We start from the raw sequence: 18080 nt of genomic DNA, 5'->3' as shown, positions 1-18080 counted from the left end.
CTAGATATTTAATCTTCTGTTTTACTTTTTTGTAGGTTTTTCTTAAGAAAATCGAAAAGAAAATTAAAAACCACAAAAAGAGCCACACTTTTAGATATTAGTTTTATTTTCCATTTACAAAGATAAGAAAATTCACAAAAAATATGATTTCTTCTTGTGATAAGTTAGTATTTTATAAGTCTTTTTAGTAATTTCTTATACTTTTCTAGGTCTAAGAATAGTTAGTTAACATTTTACCTTACTATTTTAATTTTGTTTGTTATTCTTTAAAAAAAAACTAAAAGAGGAAAAAAGGAAAAGGACCATGTAGCAAAAAGGGGCAAGGGCTGAAGGGGACTAGGGGGCAAACAATAAAACGAGAACAAAAAAGGGGCGTTGCTCATTTTATGAGGGGGAGAAGACACGAGAAAAACCGAGCTGCCCTCTTCTTCTTCCTTAAAAAACTCCATGAAAAGCATTGAAATTTCCAGCGAAATATCACCATTTTCTCCATTAGAACTAGCAGCTTTTTATGCACGAAATCCCGTCAAAACAGTCCCTAAAACTCCACCTGAAAACAACCACAAAAACAGTTGAAATCCGCCCCCAAACCAGCACCAAAAATCCGGCGATTGCTGCCGAAAACCCAGCCATGAAAGCCACATTTTCACCTCCAAAACTCCACTCATCTCCAGCCCTTTTCGGCCATAAAGTCGCACTTTTAGCTCTAAGAACTCAGCTGAAAACGCAGCAGACTTCACCCCAAAACTCACCAAAAAATCAGCCAAAACGCAGCTGAAATTACTCCCTAAAAGCAGCTCCAAAACAACCCGAAATTCCCTAAAAAGCATCCCGAAATCTTTCCCCAAAACTCCCCAAATTCCAGCTCCAAAAATACCCCAAAACCACCATGAAACAACAGCACAAAACATCACTAACATACTGTCGGAAATCGTCGCTAAAGTGAGGTATCGTTCGATTTTGCCGGGTTCGTCTAAGTCCTGATGTACAGATCGTCTTAGGATTGTGATTTGGGAGCTCCTCTTTCATTGTAAATGTTAGAGTATATGCAGCAATAAAGGTCCTTTTTCTTCTCTTAGTTTATTTTCGCTCATGTGTAGTTAATACCGTGCTCTTTGATAATTTTGCAGATTTGTTTGGGTTGCTCTGTTTTCTTTGATTTACTTACTGCTATTATTGTGCTTGGTTGGTAAAGTTTGTGATATGTTCCTATCTTGTCTGTGGTTTTATCATCGTTCTCTGTTGTTTCATTTGGTATTTAATTGGAATTGCTTGACTTACCAATTTTCAATTGTTTATCTATCAAAAATAACTTTCATTGTTGTTGATTCACCTTTTTGTTTTGGATTTACATGTAGACATTAGTTAAGTAGATTAATGGCCAGTTCGATTGTGTGGCTAATATGGGCCATATGTGATTTTAATAATTTGAAGGATTAAGTAGTTTAGGTTGCATAATGAGTTTTCTTTGACAGAATGCAATTTAGTTATGTTTTAGTGGGCGTCGAGTTTATTGGATAGAACACCAAATAAATTTATTTTCATCAGGCCAACTTAATAAGGACAAAAGCTAACTCATTTCCCTCAATTGTTCCATAATTCCTTGTCTCACAATACATCTCAAATGTAGTTAAAACACAATTATAGACGCGCTAGTTGCTTTAGGCGCGTTTTAAGAAATAAATCGTCATAGTTATAGGTACGGCTCCCGTGGCATAATCGTGACACTTAAATCCCAACCTCGAGTGCTCGTATGTGACTTTACAACTTCAAATGATAATAAAATGAACATGTTGTAAATTGCGGGTGCGTTTCACGTGGGGCGATTTGCGACATGTATAAAACAACAAGTGTACGACATCGTAACTTGTTTAAAATAAAATCCATAAAATATACAAATAAAAGCGGTAAAAGGTTAAAATGCACATAGGTCTAAAACATGTAATAGTTAGATAATCAAGCCGAGCATAATGGTAAGGCGACCGTGCTCAAACCATGAAATCCGGGAGTGCCTCACACCTTCTCCCGGGTTAACAAAATTCTTGATAAGTTATGCGTAAGTATTCCACAAAATTTCTCATAATTTAGAGATATTTTGTTATTTTCATTTTTTGAATTATTTTTAGTCGAATCCCCGCACTTGTATCTGTTTTAGGATCCGTATCCCCGAATCTTAGAATGTACGTCTCAAAGGATTCGACCTCTAGATCTGCACCGTATCCTACACGCGCACCCGTGTCCGAGCAACTTAGCCCCTTTGTGCCAATCTCCCCTTTCTATTTGGCTAGTAGATCCAACATGGAGAAAAGGTCTTTTTAACATCAATTTTATATGAAGTCAACGATAAATATATTTATCAATTTATCATTTATTTGATTTTTATCTCTTTTCTTGAAAGGACAATAAATGGTGAATCTAGTAGATAGTATTCATTTTATCAATTGGGGTGGTGTACAAAAACCCACACTCACTCTATTATTATGAAGTCTTTGTCTTTGTTTTTTCTTAACAATTGACTGGACATTAATGTTTCTATACAAGAGATCTGTAACCTATGTTGCTAGGACTTTCCGAAAATGTTACCGGGTGAGTGTCGGATCCTCCAAAAATAGTGTATTTTTGGAGGATCCGACACGGCTGCAACATCATTTTGGAGAGTCCGCGCAACATAGCATGTAAGTCTTCTCCAAAACATTATCATGTTCCCAATGTGGGTCCATATACTTCGTCCTACACCCTTAATCAGTCGATTTGAGCTCCGGATATGATAAAGCCTTGATAGGAAGTGCTTCTCCATTTTGAGGCTTGCTCTGCACGAATCAAGATTAGTCTGGGCCTAAATGCGAGTATCGGATACCAAGTGGGAAACCAATAAAGGAAGTCTTCTCCAAAACATTATTATAGTCCCTATACAGGTCCTTGTACACTATCTTGATTGATAAAATGAATGCAACTTGCTGGATTCACCATTTATTATTTTTTCAATCAAGAACAGTAAAGAGAGAAAAAACCATATCTATCATTAACTTCATAAAATGATGTTATTGATCTTTTTTCCATGTTGGACCAATTGTTGGAACATAAAATAACACATAGGGCATCCTACCATTTACAACTTGCAAGTGGTGATCGAAAGAGTAATAGTTAACACGATCTCTTTAACCTTTCGAGTTGGCAATAGCATGTTTTTTTAATTAAAAAAAACTACTTAATAATCATCGGTCTCGCTAATATTTTCCCAAAATTTTGAAGTGATTGTGCGTTGATGCAAACCAAATAAAATCTGCGATGATGTAAATTTTTCATACAATTAGATCATCTATATGTCAACTATAAGTAACTTTTATAGCAAGTATAAATAACCAGACATACATGGTAAATAATATGTTACACTGGTAAAATAAAACTATAGTGATAGTGTTAATTTTCTTTGCAAAAATGATTAATTTATTAAACCTCACAAAATCTTGAACGTTAAGAGTAGAGTAAAGGTCTAAAACAAAAATCTTTCAAGAATGTAGAGAGTAGAGTATCATTCAAACTTTAGCAATAATTTTGACAGAAATTAATTTTCCGCAATCTCTAAAAGACTAAAACATATTCATGAAAAAATTAAAGAGCTGCCTTAATAATTTGGTTAGATTATAAATTTATATTGAAACCTATAATTTTATTTAAAATTAAAAACCTAATAATAAGTTGAAATAGATTTTGTTCGATCGGTTCTATCAGTTCTTAAGAATCACTGATACCCCCACAAACGTAGTAATAAATGATAAAAGATAGCCTACAGTTGCAGAAAACATCTCCGCCACTATCTGCCTTATCCTTATCTCTAGCAAGGGTCTTTACAGAAAACTACAAGATGCTAGTAATTTATACTAGAACACACAACTAGTTTACCGTACTTCTTTATATTATCTAGTAATTATACTACGTAAAACAAAGTTTTCTGTAGAGATTACTTCAAGATAGAAATTACTCTGTCTAAGACACCCAAAGTAATTATAACTTCCTATATTTATCTCCAATAATGCATACTAGAACTGTTAATATGCTTCTTCTCTTCTCAAAAAAGCATAAGTGAAGAAAAAAAACACTTCTCTTCTGTGTGGAATTTGATAGTACTACTATTCTTTCATCACTACGAGAAGGAAATGTTGTGCAAACCTTTGTACAGAAGTTTCTTCCTATGTCGAAATTCAAACAGCAACTAAAAGGACTAGTCATTTTCTAGTATCAATTATATCATCCAGTAGGGATGGCGATGGGGCGGGCGAGTTTACTCTAATATGGGTGCGGGGCAGGGCAAGGCAGGCCGGGTTAAAACAATTTCTAAAAATTTTAAAGCGGGGTGGGCTGCGGGTTTAATGTGGGTTCAATGCGGGGCAGCTTTGAATTTAATCTTTTCTGATCACAACTTCATTGGGCATAGTAATGGTTATCGTATAATCTTAATCTTGAAAACATACTCTTCCCCTAGAAAATGATTCATGTTTTCAGTCTTACATAACTTGACAACCCCAATAACTGAGAATTAACTTAAGCAAACAAGAAATGAATCAGATATCTAATTAACCAATAATATGTTTATTATAACATGTGTTAACTTGTCGATTTCATTGAATATGATAGTGAGTTCTTTACACAAAATACAAACTTTGCCATTCACGTAATTAATCCAATATAAAAATTGTTTTGTGATAACTATCACAGATGTTGTGTAAAAAGGTGATATACGCGAAATATGATACCTAAACGGATCACATTTGGTTTTTCTGTATCTTATACTCCATTTTTATCACTTAATCGTAATTAAATGTATAAATTTACTTTAATTTATGATTATTATGATTAAATTAGTTTTTTATTTTATAAATGCTAAATAAGCATAAATATTTTACATGAGGCCAGTATCTTCAAAGTTTTATTTATTTACTGTATTATTCTCATATACATTACAATTACAGCATTTGTAAATACATAATCTAGTATTTAAGTTTACTATTTATAGTATATAATTTGTAGGGAAAAGGTCTAAAGTTGCCTTTGTATAAGCCATTTCAGTGTTGTGTATCCTCCTATATCTAATATGGCATCACATAATAAAAGTACTTGTCCTCATTTATTTGTATGATTGGAGTATGTCAAACTAGTTTGTTTGGAAAAAAAAAATGAAAAAAAAACATAAGTGAGGCGGGGCAGGGCTGGTTGAAAACTGAAAAAAATAACTATGCGGGGCGGGGCGAGGCGAAATTTTTGTGGGTTTTGCCAAACCCGCCCCGCCCCACTGCCATCCCTAGACATCCAGTGCCTCTTAACTATCAGCACTGATATTTTGTTCAAAGGTGTAGGTCCGCAACTTTGTGATAGCTGAGTGTGACAAATAATACTTTGGTCTTGAGGCTGTGCTCTGTTAACATTCATTTGTCTACCAAATTCTTCAGCATTGCATCACTTCCAGGTTTTCCTTTCCAACATATTGTAGCAGATCACAAAGCAATGTTTACAGAGTGGGAACCATTTTGCTAGAAGCCTCTCTAATGAATCTGTAGGTATTTGTACTCTTTCCTAGTTAAATCAAACCATCCTACTGCTTGATGTTTCGTTTCCATTATAAATTTGAAAGATAAAAATTTGTCAGAATGATCCACCTCTCCACAATTAATGACGTCCAATTTGTTCAATTTGCTACCAGGGACATGAATTATGTTATGCTTGTCATTACACGCTAGCTCTGTTCTAAAGCTCCATATAGAAGTTATATTTCAAATATACACAAACACATATATACATATAAAAAATTGCGGACAACCATCCCAATTATCTAGGAAATAAGTAAACTTCCATTGTCAGTAGTTGGCAGCAATACCACTTCCAATATATTCTCAGTTAGTTTGCTTTTGTTTCATAAATGTAAGTGTAATTTGCCTAAATTATAGCAAAAGGCGCGAGTCAGTTCTCAACATTCATGTGATCCTTTATTAGAAATACATGCGACTAAGGATGATAGTAGCGAAAGAGAGAAGTTACCACAATTTGAATTGTCCCTCTCTCTCCAATCACTTCCTGTGCAACAGCCAACATGAATGGTAGTTTTAGCGCGACATTAATTCCTTTAATTGTGGTAGTTTTCAGGTGATGCTAATTTCTTCTGTTGTTCCACATTTCCGTCTTTGCTTCTTGCCTAAGCCGGGGTTGGATAGCAAACTTGTCATTTCCTCATCTAATGTTTTTTCAGTTCGTAGATGAAGTTTGCCACCAGAACCTATGGAATCACTCCTTCCATTATCGATGTAATTATTCTGACTGTGTTATTTCTGTATCAAGCTTGCAGAATATATATATTTAAGTATAATTTATGGCGTTAGTTTAGCATGTAATAAGTATTTCTTAATAACGAAAGAGAATTTTTTAGAAGAGGAAATCATGTAGTGCAACCGATTATTGCTGGAGGACTCAAAGACCACATGAAAAAATAGCTGGATGCTACCCAAAAGCTAAGTCCTTTTTACCTTAATACAGAATAAGAAAGTTTACAAGATCTTTGCATTTGATAAGAGGTGTTACATCTTTGCAGCTTTACCTGCAGAGGGATGGTAAGTACCCATTTGAATCAAACTCGTTAGACGAAATTGTTATTGCATGCCTATGGCCACAAAGGACAGAAATACAAAATACTTAATTCACACTCTCACGGGTAAATATAACAAAGAAGTACCTTTAATTTCTCAATCAGGTAGCCTAACCTTCGGACAAGAGTTACAATTTCAGGTGATGCAAATGTCTCGTGTTCTTTTTCATTTCTGTCACTGATTCTTGTCTAAACCTGGGCTCGACTTTAAAATTGTCATTTCCTCATGGTCAATTCTTTAGGTTCATAGCTGAAGTTTTCCACGAGAACCTTTGCAAGCACTCCTTTCATCACTCGACGAATTGCAGGCTCAGAGAAAGTGCAAGCTCACTTTCTCAGTCAGGTAGCCTAACCCTTCGGAAAAGAATTACATCAAGCTTGAATTTAAAGAAATTGGAAAGGACTTTCAAAATCTGCTTCCATTATTTAAGCACATATAATATCTTTTGATTTCAGGTTGATGTGTAAAACTGCATTTGATAGCAAATATACTATGCTAGAATGTTGCACAATTCAAAAGCCTTTGGTTCTTCATCAAGTGTTAGCTAGTGATTTTAAGAATGTATTGCCTGATTGCATCCCTTAACATTGCTTCATCAATTCTTGTGAGTTATGACACAGAGTTGTTTAATGTAAGAGCATATTGCAGATCTTGCATTGAAAGCCCTTGATCGGGAAGTTGCCTGAAATTTTTTGTTCTTTGGCAGTATTGAGAATGTCAAAAATGTCCTGGACTCATTTTGTATTCCCAGTGATCAGATATGTAGAACAATACAATCACCCAGAGGTTAGTCCTGTTTAGTTTTATATGCATGTTATGAGACTATCTTGTAAAAGCCAACAAAATTTTTTATTTTCTTCTATTTTGTAGGAATTTGATAACAGTACAAGGTTCAATCGATTGCTTTCTCTCTGCTCTATTTTGAATGATCTGCAACAATACAAAATCATTTCCTCATGGAATGTTCTTTCAGTTTTTAGCTGAATTTTGCGCTCTCTATTGATTAAGTATTCAATGGCTGGAAATGAGTCCTTTGCAGTAGAAAAAGAGAGATTGAAACAGAGGGATTATTTATTTTCAAATCTTCTGCTATCTTTTTTAAAGGCAACATTTATACAATTCATCAGCTCTTTGATCTGTTGGCAGCGCACATAGTTGAAAGGATATTAACTTTGCAATTTTTTGAGGTAGACGAACTTAAATCAGAAAACACTAGTTAAGAACTTTGCTATTTAACAAGTTTATATTTGTTTTGCTTCCTTAAAGAGTCATTTGCGAACAATCATCATTTGCAAACACTCATCTACTCTAACTAGGGAGATTAAAACAAAATGCCTAAAGAAATATCAACTGGAAAAAAAAAGACAGTCCGGTGTACTAAGCTCCCGCTATGCGCGGGGTCCGGGGAAGGGCCGGACCATAAGGGTCTATTGTAAGCAGCCTTACCTGCAAGAAAACTAACAAAAGACACGCAGGCTACCAGGAATCGAACACCTTAATGCAAACAAGAACATACTTCCCAAAAGCTAAGACCAAATCCTATTGCCATTGAAATGTAGAACCAATCCAATTCATCTTCATCACTCTCATCCTTTTCAGTATGAACATAAGGAATTTTACCATCTGAACTGCTGTTCGAGAAGAGTGGAAGCTCGCAAAGCTCATTCCCCTGGAAACTCGAGGAATTAAAGCTTTGAAGTTGAGTGCCCACAGGTATCTTCCTTGACAAATTGTTATAAGATAGATTCAAGAAGCTCAAAGTTGACAAACTCGATAAACTTTGTGGGAATTGATCAGAAAGTTAATTTTCTAAAAGATCAAGGGATTCCAGCACTTTCATGTCACCAATGCCATTTGGGATTCTACCTGTCAGATGGTTTTTTGAGAAATTACAGAATCTTAATCCTACAAGACTGGTAAAACTTATAGGAATATCTCCAGAGAGATTATTGTTAGACATATCCATGCTTGTAACCAATATCAATGTTTTATCATACTGGTAAATATCGCCTTTAGTTGTCACCATTGCGCTTTCTCTAAAACGTGCTTCAAAATAATGAGAAGCATAAATAATATCACCTTCCCCCAACTTATTTACGGTGACCATTTGTGTTAGATTGCTAATACACCTTGGTATAATTCCAAAGAAACTATTGTTTGCAAGTTCTAAGATCTGAAGATCTTTGAGGTGACAAATTTCTGGAGGCAATTTACCATAGAATTTGTTTGAGCTAAGGCTATTATTAAATATGAAAGCCTCATTCCCAACCATGGTGGTAAATGTCCATCAAGCTCATTCTCAGCTATATCTATCTTCTGCAATTTTGTGCAATTTTCCAATGATGAAGACAATAGACTGGTAAGTCTATTTCTTCGGAAGTCCAAGGATATCAAGTTATTTAAAACCTCCATGGATCTTGGTATGCCCCCAATCAAGTTATTGTCTCTCAAGATCAAAACTTTTAACTCTGGCCAGTTCATCCAACAATCAGGAATTTCTCCTGACAAATCATTTTCCTCGAGGTTTAAGACCTCCAATTTGTAGGATCTATTCTTATTTGTTTCACACAAGAATTGAGATAAACCCCCTGAAAAGAAATTGTTCGAGAGGTCTATCACAGTTACATTGGGTGAAATCTGAGGTAGCGGACCACTGAAATTGTTGGAATCCAAGTATATTAACCAATAAGCTTGTCCAGGTGACCAAGAAGGTGTTGAGATGGTTGGAACCTCACCAATAAATTAGTTGTGAGAAATATCAAGTAATTGAATTTGAGAAGATAAGTTCCAAAACCAAGTTGGAACCTCATCTTGTATTCCACCATTTGATATGTCCACACTATTTATATTCTTTTGAGTTTGGAGCCACAAGGGAAACAGATGACTTATATTCCAATTGCGTATATCAATCTATGGCTTGAAAATGTGAAATCTAGTTCTAACTCACTTTTAAGGGATAATGCATAAAAGCCTTCCCGACCTATGACCATATTACCAATTACACACCTTTTTTGTAGGAAGGGGGGGGGAGGAGGGTCCTATTACCCCTGAACTATTTTAAAGTGTAATAAACACCCCCCTAAGTGCTGATGTGGCATAGAGAGTATGCACACTCTCTTAAGGGCAATTGGAAGTTACAAAAATAATTTTAAAATTGATTAACAGGTACAAGTGTCGTATTTTAATTGGACATTACATAATTAATTAGTCTCCTTCGTCTTCTAAAACTCTTCTCGCACAAATAAGAGGGACATCGTTTCAACGGCGAAATGCCGGAGTGAAAATCCAATATAACGCAAAATCAACCAAAAATCAAAAGTAGATATGTTTAATAACAGAAACAGAGCTACAACTAGATGGAGCAACGAGCATGATTCAGTAAAAACCTACGAACAGTCAAAACGGTCAACAACAATGGAGTTTCACCGGAGCAGGGTCTTCGTCAGAGTTTTGTTCTCCAGCCAGATCTGACATATCAAACAAGTATTATATAAAACCCATCAAAAATTTAGTTCACCAGAAAATAAAGATCTCGTCGTATACGGCAAGTCGTGATAAAAAAAGAGATCAGAAGGGACATCTAGCGTCTAATAAGTTCTGGCCATTGAAATGAAAAATGATTGAGAAATTAGGAAAGAGAAAAAAGAATGCTTTAAGAAATTTAATAGTTAGCTCATATGTTGGCAGGATATGGTAATGAAAGTCTGCAAATAGGAAAATGAGGAATAAGGAGAAAAAAGTAAAAAAAAGTTTTTAAATAAGAAATACACATTTTAGGCGCGTGTATTTCACCACTTTGCATGTATCTGGTTGTAGCTTTTTAAAAGGTAAATAATTTTACTTTAAAATAGTTTAGAGGGGTAATAGGACCCCCCAAAAAAAAAGGTGTGTAATTGGTAATATGGTCATAGGTCGGGGAGGATTTTATGTATTATCCCCACTTTTAAAATTAGATTATTGTTAGATGCAAAGAACTTCCTTAATTGTGTCCAGTTGGTGAAATTACTTTCTGTAACATCACCTTCCAACCTATTGTTAGAGATGTCAATAATTTCTAGCATTGGGAGTTGGCCAAGACTTTCTGGGAGAGTTCCAGTCAGTTTATTATTTTCTAGATACAATTATGTCAAAGAAGAACTATTTCTCAATCCCGCTGGAAGAAAATTACTCCAATCAGTAAATAATTCAGATAATTCTCCTTCAATATTATTGAATGTAATATCAAGATTTTTAAGTTTTGTTACATTTCCAACCCCACTCGGCATCGCACCTTCAATACCACTGGATATAAGCTCAAGATATTCAAGATTATTAAGATCAAACAACCATTTGGGTAAAAGACAATTGAAAGAGTTGAAATCTGCCATGAAAGTCTTGAGAGAAGTAAAGTTAACATGACCTTTAGGAAATGGGCCAATTAAATTACTATCACTCAAATCAAGAGAAACAAGATTAGGGAGCCATTTAGGAATAGAAGAACTAAAGTTATTCCTAGAAAGGCTGAGTGTTTCAAGTGAAAAAAAATTACGATGAATTAGAGGTGGTATATGACGAAGACTACAATTATATAAACTAAGATCAACAAGAGAAGAAGCAAGTTAATGACCTGTAGCCAGTTAGTTGCTTTGCTGAGATCCACATAATCAATCTCCAGTTTCTCAAGATTTAAAAGACTTGGCAACCACTCAAGTTTATTGATTCTTAGATGTCCAAAATAACTCATATATGTGTAGCTCAATCACATGACGAGTCAGATTGTGGCACACAACCCTTTTCCATTCACAACAATTTTTTCCAACAATCCAAAAGGAGAGAGAATCTAAGAGATCATATACTTCTTTCTTCAGACTCTCCAATGTTTCAAGATTTAAAAGACTTGACAGCCACTCAAGTTTATTGATCCTTAGATATCCAAAAAATCATATATGTGTAGCTCAATCACATGACGAGTCAGATTGTGGCACATAGGGGTGGCAATTTGAGCCCAAACCTATACAACCCGTCCAAAGATTAATGTGTTGGGCTACAAATATTTTAGCTCATGGGTCTATTTAGGCTGAGCCCAAGTTAACCAATTATTTTATAGCCCATTCTGACCCATTAAGCAGCTCACATACAACCCATGAAACTCACCCAAAACAAAGGAATCTCAACCTAACTTATATAGAAATTTACTTAGTTACCCCAATTTTACTTTTTTTTTTGTATTTTTAATTTTCTGTTTTTTTTGTTTTCTACACCACCCACCCATCCTACACCCTACCCCCACGCAAACCCCCTCAATTTTTTTTTTACTTTTTTTTTGTAGTTTTAATTTTCTGTTTTCTATTTTTTTTATTTTTCTGCACCACCCATCCACCCCACTCCACTCACAAAATATTTTTCAGCTTACACATTTTAAGGTAAAAGGCTTTTTTATGCAAGATGAGCATGGTTCTAAAACTTGGGTCAAGTTGGGCGGGTTGGGTATGACCCATTGTTTAGCCCATCTTGACCCAGCTCATCTCGGCCCAAGTGCACTTTGGGCTGGGTTGACAACGACTCATTTATTGACCTAACCCATCTTGACCCGCCCAAATTCAGTCCAACCCGCCCATTTGCCACCCCTAGTGGCACACAATACTTTTCCATTCACAACAATCTTTTCCAACAATCCAAAAGGAGAGAGAATCTGAGGGATCATATATTTCTTTCTTTAGACTCTCCAATGCTTGTTGCTCATTTTCTTTGCAAATTCCTACGCTAACACTAAACTTGGTGATTCCCAAAATGAAAAACAAGAAAAAACAGAATGTTTTTGCTAACACCTTCATGATGTGCAAACTTTTAGATTAAGAATTGAAAAGTGTATATCAAATAGGTCTTTGCTTATAGATTGTTATTAGGTCAAGCATACATATATGTAGTATTTAGAATTGCAGATGAATACATTGTCTCGAAAGATATTGACCGTAAAATTCGAAGATTTGTTGATTTTAAAGTAATTTTGTCCCAAGTCAAGAGGACTCTAGCAAGTCTTCTCCAGAGTACAACACTCCAATTGATGAAGTGAAAACTACCTTAGTTCCTTTTAATATGTGGTGATATCATTTTATATATTCTTTAATTAGATGGGATTTCACCCCCTTTTTTTTTTTTAAAAAAGAAGAAGATAAAATGTGATAGTTTGTAGTCTCAAATTTTCAATACACTGGCATCTTATATATATGAGGCAAAATTACTTCTTTTTTTTTTTGTCAATAAAATTACCCTCAGAGGAAATTCTTTAGTTAAATTCATGAAAAATAATGATCCTCAATTCTAAAGATATTAAAACGTAAAATATTTTCAAAACCATCAGATCAGGCCGATAACAAATGCCTTACTTTTGAATAAAATGTATTATAAAAGGTACTCCATCGGTGTTCAAAAATTGTGCCTTTGAAGTTTCCAACAAAAAGAAGACAACGCAGGAAAAGTTTGAAGTATCAAATGTGTAAAACTACTGTCACATCAACGATAAAAATAAATTTTTCTGCCCCAAAAAAGATTTAATCTAGTACTCCATCCGTTTCATATTAAATGAGATACTTTTTTTTTTAGTTTGTTCCTAAACAAATGACACATTTCTAAATTTGGAAATAATTCAACTTTAAACTCTTTCATTTTACCCATTTACTCTTAAAGAGAAGCTTTTATAGTCACACAAATGTCATGGTCCCACAAACTTTTTACCCCTTAAGCTTTTAAGATCACAAGTTTCAAAAATCTTTTTTGTTTTTCTTAAACTCCGTGTCGAGTCAAACTATCTCATCTAATATGAAACAGAGATAGTAAAAAAGAGAAGTATATGACATATAATGGAGTAATGGACTATTGTATACATCTTATAATGAAAAAAGTTGTCACATAAATTAAAACCAAAGATAATATCGTATTTTTCCTTGTTCATGAAATAGTCTTCAAGGGGATATACAACTAAGTCATATGCCTAATGCTATATGAAGAAGACGGTGCATAAAAAGTTTGAAGTATCAAATGTGTGTAAAACGACTGTCACATTAACAACAAAGATAAATTCCTCCAACCCAAAAAAGGGTTTAATCGAGTAAAAAAGATAAGTATATGACATATAATGGACTACTGTCATCATGTTGTAATAAAAAAAGTCATCACATAAATTAAAATCGAGATAATATAGTAACTTTCCTTGTTCATGAAAGTCTTCGTAGAACAAGTCTTTCTACGAAGTCTTCTTTGCCCATGGAACCCTCTCATAAATTCATCCTTCAATTCAGTTTAATCAAAGAACTATGGTGCCATTTTCTTCACGTATCAATGACTTCAATCTATTCACTTAAACCCCTATTTTGGGGCGGAAGAATTTTCCTTCATTGTCTCACACTTTTGATGCGCTAAACCCCAAAGATTTGGGACCAAAATCACCTAGCGATAACCATTGAATAAGTTTCTTCGGGTTGAAGTGGGTTAAAAAGCAGAAGTGAATCCGGGATCTAAATCTTATGGGTTCAACTTTTAAAGTTTTTAGCATCGAACCCATTAGATTTTTAAAGTTATGGGTTCATATGTACTATTTTTGTAATTTTAATGAATTTTTACACAAATTTTTACTCCGCGTCAAAAGTTATAGGTTCAGTTGAATCCGGTGATACTACACTACATCCGCCACTGATTAAAAGCATGGAAAGTATTGCACCATCACCGTCTTTCTAAGTTGTATATAGCTTCTTCTTAGATACTTCAATTGTCTAATTTATACGGTTCATCATTTGTCCCTTTTCCATTTCCTTTAGTAAAAGTTAACTAGCTACGGTGTAATTGTTTAACAATAAAGTTAAATCCCATTTAAAGAAGAACATGATATCGCCAAGCTTGAAAGGTTGGTAGAATTAATAACAATTTAATTTATTCTTTAAATCCCACTTGAAGTACTAGTAAATTTTTTGCTTAGCTCTGTTTCACCAATGAGTCCTTCAATTTTATTTTGAATTTAATGACGTTTTTTGTTTATATCTTTTCTTTTGTTCGTTCCAAAGCTTGTGTTTGATTTTATGAAAGAAATTTTTGATTGAAAATTGGCTGGTGAAAATAATTTTTTAAGTAATAACTGCAGTCGTACCAAATACATTCTTGGGGATCTAGTCGGTTGGCTTTCACTTTATCAATTGGGGGAGGTGTATATATGGACCCAACTAGGACTATGATAAAGTTGTGGATAAGACTTCCTAGATTTTTCTTGACTTTGAAAAATATTACTCCCTCAGTTCCTTTTTAGTTTGTTTAAAAAAGAATAATCTCTTTCTAAATTTAAAAAATAATTTAATTTAAATTTTTAATTCTATCCTTAATGAGAAGCTTTTATGTGCTTGTTTCTTTAGGCTATCCAATATTTTTATACATTGCAAATAACCTGTAATTAAGGACACATTTCAAAATGTTAGGATTCACTCCCCAATTTCCTGGCATTTGCATAAGAAAGGTTGACCATCATGTTTGAATGTTTAATTTTCTAAAACAAATATTTCCACACGAGGGAAAGTCTAATTTATCAAAGTGAATGATGAGAATGATGGCACTCTAGATGAAGTTATCAGAGGGGAAATTGCAGCTTGGACTATTCATCACTTTGCTACTTTGAGTATATTCTATTTAGTTTTTCCCCTTAAAGAGGACTCCATCAAGTCTTCACCACAACTTTATATCAAGGATCATGTTTGGGGCCATGTAACAACGCTCTACTTGATAAAGTGAAAACAATCTTTATCATCTTTTAGAGTGTGGTGATGCCATTTTATTGTTTAATTAGATGGTATTATTCACTTAAAAATTAAGCAAAAAGTAGAAGAGGAAACCAAGTAAGCCTAAAATTTATATGCAAAAATACTAGGTAATTTGTTTTACCAAGTCTTTATGAACAGAGTTATTCAGTATCTGTGTTGGTAAGAGGTAAAAAATATTTTGTAGAATTAGTCGAGGTGTACAAGCTGAACCCGATACCACTGTTATAATGGTTTCCCTCGGTTTAGGACATGTGTTTAGTAGTATAAGCTTAGAGGCGAATCCAGGTTTTAAGCTCTATGGATTCAATCTTTAAGGTTTTTATAATTAAACTCATTGTATTAAAGGTATGAATTCATATATATCTATTATTTATTGTAATTATAGTGAATTTTTCACATAACATTTTTGCTACGCGTCAAACTTACTAGATTCTTATGAACTTGGTACCGAAAGACTACATCCGCCCTAGAATTAAGCGAATAAAAACAATTCATCAATACTTGAAGAAAACGACACCAAAGTTATTTGATCAAACCGAATTGAAGGATGAGGGTGACACTAAATGAATTTATCATAGGGATTGATTGGCCAAGATTTATGTAAAGGGATTTTTTCGTGTGGATACTATAATAGTAACTATATTAAAACAATATTTTTCAATTTACCAAAAGTATACAAACTATATACAGTTTCTTCACAATTTGTTAGACTACAACACAAAAGTATTCCGAATGAGAATTCACAATTAGTTTAGCTTTAAAATCACGCAGATTCTTATATAAATCGAAATCAATTGCAATCGCACACTAAAATTGCTTTTTATGTAATTTCATGGCGACAATGACCATCATGCTTCAACTCAGTGGTCTATGGGATAGTATCAGTCGATAGGTTAATTTCTATGTTAGACGGTATTGTAATCCACTTATATTGGGAAAATGCATAAGTATCCCCTCATCTATACCTGAATTTTTAATTACACACTTTTTCTTTGCGGGAATCCTATTATCCCCCTAAACTTATTTTAAATGAAATTATTTGCACTCTTAACGCTGACAACCAAACTCTTGGTAAGTGGTGAGCTACACGCGCCCCCACATGTATTTTTAGTAATATTTTATTCTTTCTTCTTTTTCTCATCCTTTTTTCTTATTTTTTATTATTCTCATTTTTTTGGTTATTTCATTCTCTTTCTTTTTGTTTTGGTCATCGACGGCATAAAATGGTAATCGTCGTAATTTCACAAACACCATTTTTTCCGGCGACAGACTTTTATCCTGATCTAAGTGTGTTTTGTTATATATATATTTATATATATATATAATTTTTTCTTGAAAGTGTAATTTATGTGTGGGAGGAAGAGCAAAAGAAATAAAAACGAATATAAGCTGAGAAAACTTTTTCCAGTTAAAATTTTAATACATTATTTTTTTCCGGCGTGGGAAGGTTTTCCGATGATGAATTTTTCCCCCAAATCTGAGTGTATTTTTCTTTGCTTATGAATAGATATTTTTGAGAGTTTAATTTATGTGTGAAAAGAAAAAATGGAAGAAAACCAGTTAGACAAAGTCGCCGGTGAATGAATATCCGCCGGAAATAGAGAAGAAATGAAAAAAAAAAGTAAAAGAAAAAAGACAAAGAGAAAGGAAAAGGAAAAGGAAAAGGAAAAGGAAAAAAAAAAGTAAGTAAAATGGTAAAAATAGGTAGCGAAGAATTCTTCTAGCGATTTTCAAATGAGTGGAGGTAGAAGCTTCCATGAAGTGGCTTACTAATCCAACTGCAAAGAGTATATCTGGCCTGGTACATGTCAAGTACCTCAAACTAGTTTTCATCCATCGTAGCCCCATTGACTAGATTGACCCAGAAGGGTGCCCCATTCAGATGGTCTGATGAGTGTGAGTTGAGCTTTCAGAAGCTCAAGATTGCCTTGACTACAACTCCGGTATTGTTGTTTCCTACGGGTTTGGGGTCTTACACTGTGTATTGTGATGCATCGCGTATTGGTCTTGGTGCAGTGTTGATGCAGGATGGCAGGGTGATTGCATATGCATCTCGGCAGTTGAAGGTTCATGAGAAGAATTATAATGTTCATGACTTAGAGTTGGAAGCTATTGTTCATGCTTATTCTTTGAAGATTTGGAGACATTAACTCTACGGTGTGTCGTGTGAGGTATTCACAGATCATCAGAGTCTATAGAACATGTTTATGAAAAAGGATATCAACTTGAGACGGCGGAGGTGGTTAGAGCTGTTAAAAGACTATGATATCACTATTTTGTACCATCCCCGGAAGACCAATGTGGTGGTCGATGGCTTAAGTTGAAAGGTTGTAAGTATGGGTAGCCTTGCATATATTCCAGTTTGTGAGTGACTGCTAGCATCAGATGTTCAGGCCTTAGTCAATCCGTTTGTGAGGTTAGATGTTTCGGAGCCTAGTCAGGTTCTTGCTTGCACGATTTTTTGGTCTTCTCTGTATGTGTGATAATAATCTAAAAATCATTTTTTCTTGCTTCTTACTCTCCTTTGGGAGAGTGAAATACACACATTCTGCCACGTCAGCGTTAAGGGTGAAAATAATTCCATTTAAAATAAGTTTAGGGGGTAATAGAATTCCCGCAAAGAAAAAATATATAGTTGGGAATACGGGCATAAGTCAGGGGGTAA

General features: G+C 34.3%; 1 protein-coding gene and 1 long non-coding RNA gene across 17 annotated transcripts; one reads left to right on the top strand and one right to left on the bottom strand.

Annotated features, from left to right (window-relative positions):
- The first annotated feature begins 361 nt into the window (after positions 1-361).
- Positions 362-7772, top strand: LOC104233246 (uncharacterized). 16 transcript variants are annotated; one of them, XR_011402125.1, is made up of 8 exons: positions 362-1060; positions 5448-5551; positions 6242-6296; positions 6419-6774; positions 6877-6977; positions 7091-7266; positions 7342-7421; positions 7506-7772. XR_011402125.1 is itself a non-coding variant. In XM_009786614.2 (5 exons), exons 2-5 carry the CDS (start codon positions 5544-5546, stop codon positions 7617-7619), a joined length of 303 nt encoding a protein of 100 aa, XP_009784916.1. In that variant the 5' UTR covers positions 363-1060; positions 5465-5543; the 3' UTR covers positions 7620-7772. The 16 variants fall into 16 exon arrangements, 3 of the variants coding, with proteins under 3 accessions (XP_009784916.1, XP_009784915.1, XP_009784914.1); XR_712577.2 differs by lacking the exon at positions 5448-5551; XR_011402126.1 differs by lacking the exon at positions 7091-7266.
- A 1997-nt stretch (positions 7773-9769) lies between these two features.
- Positions 9770-11571, bottom strand: LOC104233245 (uncharacterized). The gene is made up of 2 exons (XR_712559.2): positions 11242-11571; positions 9770-10102 (listed from the first exon to the last, which is right to left on the bottom strand). It is a non-coding gene; the product is annotated as an uncharacterized lncRNA (long non-coding RNA).
- Positions 11572-18080: the final 6509 nt, after the last annotated feature.

Source organism: Nicotiana sylvestris, chromosome 9, assembly GCF_000393655.2.
Source record: "Nicotiana sylvestris chromosome 9, ASM39365v2, whole genome shotgun sequence".
NCBI lineage: Eukaryota > Viridiplantae > Streptophyta > Magnoliopsida > Solanales > Solanaceae > Nicotiana > Nicotiana sylvestris.
This window is presented reverse-complemented; position numbering and strand designations above follow the sequence as displayed.